This window comes from Vigna radiata, chromosome 3, assembly GCF_000741045.1.
Source record: "Vigna radiata var. radiata cultivar VC1973A chromosome 3, Vradiata_ver6, whole genome shotgun sequence".
Lineage (NCBI taxonomy): Eukaryota > Viridiplantae > Streptophyta > Magnoliopsida > Fabales > Fabaceae > Vigna > Vigna radiata.
The window spans coordinates 2,724,076-2,730,295 of NC_028353.1; the positions used below are offsets into that span (position 1 = coordinate 2,724,076).

At 30.8% G+C, this 6,220-nt stretch overlaps 1 protein-coding gene across 1 annotated transcript; it reads right to left on the reverse strand.

Moving 5' to 3' along the window:
• Positions 1 to 329: 329 nt before the first annotated feature.
• LOC106757226 (zinc finger protein WIP2) lies at positions 330 to 3,079 on the reverse strand. Its single transcript, XM_014639851.2, has 2 exons — positions 2,117 to 3,079; positions 330 to 850 (listed from the first exon to the last, which is right to left on the reverse strand). Exons 1-2 carry the CDS (start codon positions 2,723 to 2,725, stop codon positions 410 to 412), a joined length of 1,050 nt encoding a protein of 349 aa, XP_014495337.1. The 5' UTR covers positions 2,726 to 3,079; the 3' UTR covers positions 330 to 409.
• Positions 3,080 to 6,220: the final 3,141 nt, after the last annotated feature.

Here is a 6,220-nt window from a genome sequence, read left to right on the forward strand (position 1 = left end):
GCTGCAGATAGAAATCAAATAAGAATAATTCTAACCATCTCATAGTAAGAGAAGGGAACGATGTCTTATACAAATTCAAAGAAGTTGGATATATATATATATATAGCTTTGCCAGCTTGTGTTTTGTATCCAGTCTCTAGTCCTAGCTAATATTACCAACAGAAGAAAGGAAAAGAAGAAGAAATTAACTTTCCATTAAACTTGGTGCTTATATATAGTGCTGAATAGGAAGCCAACGCTTTATATATATATATATATATATATATATATATATATATATATATATATATATATATATATATATATATATATATATATATATAGATAGATAGATATAGATAAATATTCCCCAATCGTTGGACAAAATAACTAGGATAATTCACATACATAAACCCAGCAGTCTCGATAATCACTGTGTGGAATCATCATTATCTTGTTCTACTTCAGATGCTGGCTCATCTTCTTCTTCGAAACCATCGATCCCATAAGCTGCATGGCCACTTCCAAAAGCTTTAATATGGTCTTTAAGAGATCTCTTGTGCTTGAAGTCGGAGCCGCAGATGCAGTACCAGAGCTTGCCACAGTTCTTCTCATGAGTTCTCCAATCTCCCCTCACCGCAAAAGCCTTGCCGCATTTCCTGCACATGAAAGGTTTGATCCCATGCTTCCTTTTGTAATGCGTTTGAAGTGTTCTAAAGTCTTTGAGAGGCTTTGATCTCGGGTGATCAATGTTGTTTCTGCACCCTGGAGCACAACAATAGCAAGGAAGCCTCAGCATGCCCGTTGGTTGGGTACCCCTCAGAGATTCAGGTCCTTTTCTGTATTGTGATCCATGCCCCCACATATGCATCTGAACACCCCTCAGTCAAAGCACACAAAAATGTTAAAATAAAGATAACAAATTAAGTTGAAACAAGAAAAAATCAGTTTCGTTAAGTTAGCTAATTTCAAGATTTTTTTCAAAGTGAATTTGTAGAGCATAATATTAAGATATAACAACCAGAAAGGTTTAAGATATAATTTGGAGTAGAGCTTCCTTTCCAAAATAAAGGAATATACATCTGGGAATGAAGACGAATGCTGGAGGTGTTATATATGTATGCTTTGATAGTGGTCGCTTCAAAAGAACAAAAGGGCTATATTCGTAAAGAGCAAATTTAATAAAATTTAGATGAGTACTGGTTCTTTCATAGTTTTGTTTGCAATGGTAAAAGAAGGAGGACAAACGAAAAAGGTAAAGAGAGGAGTAGATGTAGGCTAGCTATGTCCCATGTATGGGGCATTCAGAACCAAAGGACCACAAAAGAGAAACGAAATTGGTGTAATTATCTGAGCGATCTGGAAGAAACTCTGCAAGATTTTCAGTTCTACCAAAATATATAAAGAGCACAGACTTCAATGTACTGAAGGCATAAGACATAAGGAACATAGCTTGAGTTGTTTAATCAACGAAAAGGAAAGGTGGTAAGGTACTGATCCCAGTCTCAGTCTGGATCAGAAACCACTCGTTCATTATTTAACCAAATTTTATATATCAAACCCGCTCACCATGCAAAAAACAACCCCAAATTAAACTCGTTAAAAAGATCAAATAAAATCATGACTAGAAGAGAAATCGAGATTTATAGACCTGGAAAGAAGGATGAAAATAATTTATAAATAGAAAAAACAAAGAAAAGAAAGGAAAGGAAAAGCAGAAGACAAGTAGCATAGATTGCAACCCAAGCTTTTCCTCTTTCCATCGAAGCATCAAGGAACCGTTAGAGGTTCAAATCAGGGAAGAAAGTTATAGACAGAAAGGAGAAGCAGAAGCAAAGGAAAGGAAAAAAATCTTTTTATTTTAATTTTTTTTCTTTTGGGACCTTGAATTAGAAAGGAAGTAGAAAAGGGACACGAAGAAAGAATTCGAAAGGGTGATGGAGGTGTGTATAGCTTCTAAAATAAGTCTCCAACCACAATTTTCTGCAGCAACATCAAGAGTTTTGGGGTGTCGGTGACGACAAGTACGGTTGCATCCACTGTTATTTGTTGCAATATAAAAAAAAATGAGAAGTTGCAACCAGTTCTGCAATTTAAAAACCTTGTGGTGGCAGTCATTGATATGTGTGACATATACCTGCATGTTGTTGTATCTGTTGAAAGTTTTGCAGCAAACAGGGCAAGAAAACTGAGTAGGACCAATGAGAATCTGAGAAGGAGTAGGGATCCAGTACTGGCCCTTGTTGAGTCTGAAGCCAGCAGAAGAATCCTCAGCAGCACCATCTCCATGATCTTTGTCAGTGGTCTCCGAGGAAGAAGAGAGGACGGAAGCCATCTCAGCAGCACTAGGGCTCGGCAACCCTATGTGGAGTGCAACAGTGACAGTGCCATCTTCATCATCTTCTTCCTCTTTGGGGTGGATGTGCATCCTCTCCTCCACATCCATGGGTCCAGTGCAAGACAGGTCCTCCTCCTCCTCCTCTTGCTTGGCCGGACTGAGTCTCAAGAGGGGCAGTTCTTCTCTCAAAGGAGGGGAAGGTGGAAAAGAAGAAAAAGTTGCAGTTGTGGAAGAAGTATGGTTGTGGTGGTGGTGGTAGTGGAAAAAAGTGGTGTCGGTTGTTTTGGAGTGGTTGATGAAGTTGTGGTGGACATAGGGAGCGTGAGGAGAAGGGTTTGAAGATGGGAAATGGTGATTGAAACGGAAGAAGGAAGAGGATGAGAAAAAATTGGAGTAAGGGTCAGCCATGGGTGAAAAAGGTAAGTTTGTGATTGTGTGTGGGTTTGAGGAGAAAGTGGGAACAGTTTATGGCTAGTTGCCTTTGCTTTTATAGAGAGATAGAGAGAGTACAAGATGGCTGAAGGAAGTGAACGGTGGAGAGAGAAAGAGAAACTGAAAGAGATTGCATTGCGGTATCTAACATGGGAAAGAAGGTAAGTGGAAGAAGAAAATAAATAAACTTCTGAAAAAAAAAAAAAAAAGAACACTGTCACTTTAATTAGTCTTTCAACTTGATAAAAAAGGTTTAATCAGTTAAAAGTATGCATGTAGGAATCTAATGACATTTTCCAATAAAAAAAAACAAAAATACGTATATTTATGTAGAACGCCGTTAGCGTCAGTTTACGGTTACAATCTCTATACGAATACTATACATATTGGATTCAGTTTTTCGTTGGTAAAAGTCAGCCATTTCACTCACCAGACTGTGTAACGTAAGCGATTCCGTTTCGAATCACTTAATCAATGAAGTGCTTTTTAGTAGGTTAAAAATTAGCTTTTTTATATTTGTTGTAAAATTATACAAAGTTGTTCCTTTTTTTCAAAATATCTTATCAAATAGTTAAAAGAGTATTCCAAACTTTCAACTGATTTTTTTTTTCAATAATATATTTTCTTTTATGACCACAATTTTTGAAAGATTAAATAGTTTAGGTATGGTTAATTAATAAGTAATGATGAGAGGGGAAAAGACAAAAAAAACTATGGTGGACGCGAAAAAACTTGCATTTTAAGACCAAATTTAATCAAGAAACTTTTTTTCTAATATAAATTTAAATTACTTAAAACTATTATATTCTGTCTATTTTGTTGATTTCACATCACCAACTGAGCACCATTCTGGATTTTGATTCCTTTTTAATTTTAAGTTTCATCATCATCACGCGTGACCGTATAAGTATTTATTAATTATTATAATACTGAGAGATATTCATTATATTTTAAAATTAATTAAATAAAAGTAAATTTAATAATTTTTAGTGTTTTATATATAATTATTTTATTTAATTATTTTAATTTTATTAAGCAAAGTCCCTCTAAATTTATTTTAACTGCTTTAAAGTTATTATATCAATAATTTAATTGTAAATGTTTCTTGTCATGTTGCATGTACTTTTTACAATATAAATGTTCGTGATTGTTCAAGTAAATAAATATACATTTACATTGGATCATAACATCAAATTAAATTTTATATATATATATATATATATATATATATATATATATATATAATAAAAAAGTTTTGGAGATTTCTTATATTCCTCATTACTCTAAATATATGTGGCCTTTATCGTAGTACCAATAACAAATTAAGTATTAGATTAATGTGACTACAATTTGTTTAAGTGGAATTGATTCACATAATTTAAATACAATCTTAAAATATCGGTTTAATTAGAGCTATCAAAATGGATAACTCGGTTTAACTCGATCTGATTCACTATGGATTGGTTATTTAGTGAGTCAATCTAACCCGATCCACTTATTAGTAGTGAGTTGAAAAAATTTAAATCAAGCTCGACCGACTACGGGTTGGTGGGTTAAAAAGATTGGTTTACTGACTCATTTAATGATAAGATTTCTTAAATTAAAAAAATATATCTTTTTTTTAATTCAAATCTAAATAAATTTCACTCTAAAATGATGTTAAACTCCAAAGAAAATTCAAAATAAATAAATAAAATATTATACAATCTAAATGTAATCCAAAAACAACTGCAAAAGAATGAACAAATAAGTTTTAAATATTGATAATTTTTGTATCACTTGTTCATTTATAATATTAGAGTCTTGAATTGATAATTTTATAATATTTTTCTCTCTTGAAACATTTTTTTTTATCTCCATCTACAATAATATTGAAACACAAAATAATAAATAATTAAATTAAATTACCAACTCAGCTTACCACGGGTTCAACCCGGATGAGCCGGGTTCTCAGTGAGTCGAGTTTAAAACTAACCCGCATAAAAAAATTACATTTTTTTTCCAACCCAACCTGGTTCAAATGCTTGATGAACTGGGTTGGCTCACCGGTTACAACCCATTTTCACAACACTAGGTTTAATAATCTTTTATACTATTTATTTTTTTAATCAGTCTAATCTCTCCCTTAATAGGATATTTAATTAATTCTATTAATTTTAAAAATGAAACAATGTAATTTTTTTTTATCTGATAAGCTATAACATCACTAACACATAGTAAGTATTAACGCTTTTAATTTATATAAAATGACAATTCATAACCAATGGGTATTAGTAATTTATGAGATTAATAATGCCAATTTAATTTAAATAAACCGAAGAATCGCATTGTTTTTTTTTTATTAAATCAAATGTTTTGATAAAAACCTTTTACTAATAAAAAGTAAAATTGAATAAAATAATTAAGTAATAAGGCTAAGAAGATAATTCTATAACAAATTTTACTTTTAACGATTCATGAAAATAAAAATTATATTATTAATCAGTTAAAAGTTTATATAATGTAGTTACGAACGAGTATGAGATAATTTAGTAGATCGTATTTTTAATTAAAGAATTAAAAAAGTAATCATAAAATATTGTTAGTATAATTAAACTAATAAAATGAAAAGTATATAATAAAACTGATAAATTTATTATATATAATCATTTATGGCATAAAACTAATAAAATTATTATATGTAAAGCTTCACGACCTAACCAGTAGAACTTTTATCTAGCCATTTTCCTCCCTCTTTTCTTTCACTTAGAATAGTTCTATGAAAGTTATTGTGAATATAAAATAAAAAAACAAACGTTCGTGTGGTTTTGAAAGTTTAAAAATCGCATCTAAACTAGTGTAACATTTAAAAACTATAAGGTGGAAAATTATATATCTGTAATTTGATAACCAGACCTAGAAATATCTTTAACATAGAGAAAGTTAAGTCTTATCCAATTAAGAAGAGGTGAATTGATCTTTAAAATTTTTTGTTGAATTAATTAATTTAGAAGATTTGATAGTTGAATCAATAGTATGAAAGAAAAAAGAAAACATGACTTAAAGGAGAAAGCAAGAAATATTATGATGATAAATTATTGGTGTGTTTTGAGATGTCATAGAATATAGTCATACCTAACATGATTTAAAAAATTAAAGAAACATGACACATGAAATTTTAAATTAATTTGAATCTTCCTTATTTTATATCCAATTATAACAGTCTTATAATGAGAGAGATTAGTTCCATTATCTTGATAATTTTTTTTACTACCATATTTTTGCATCCGAAATATTTAATCACTTAAAATATGAACTAACACTCTTGAAAACCTATTAAAAGATATAAATTAGAATGGAGAAACTTAATGTATAAAACACCAAACCTAAGTGTAGTATAGATCACAAATTTTTCTAAAAGAAATCGCCTGAAAGTAACAAATATTTGAAGTATGGAAGAGCAACTAAAAAGTTTAACAATGTCAACTAAAT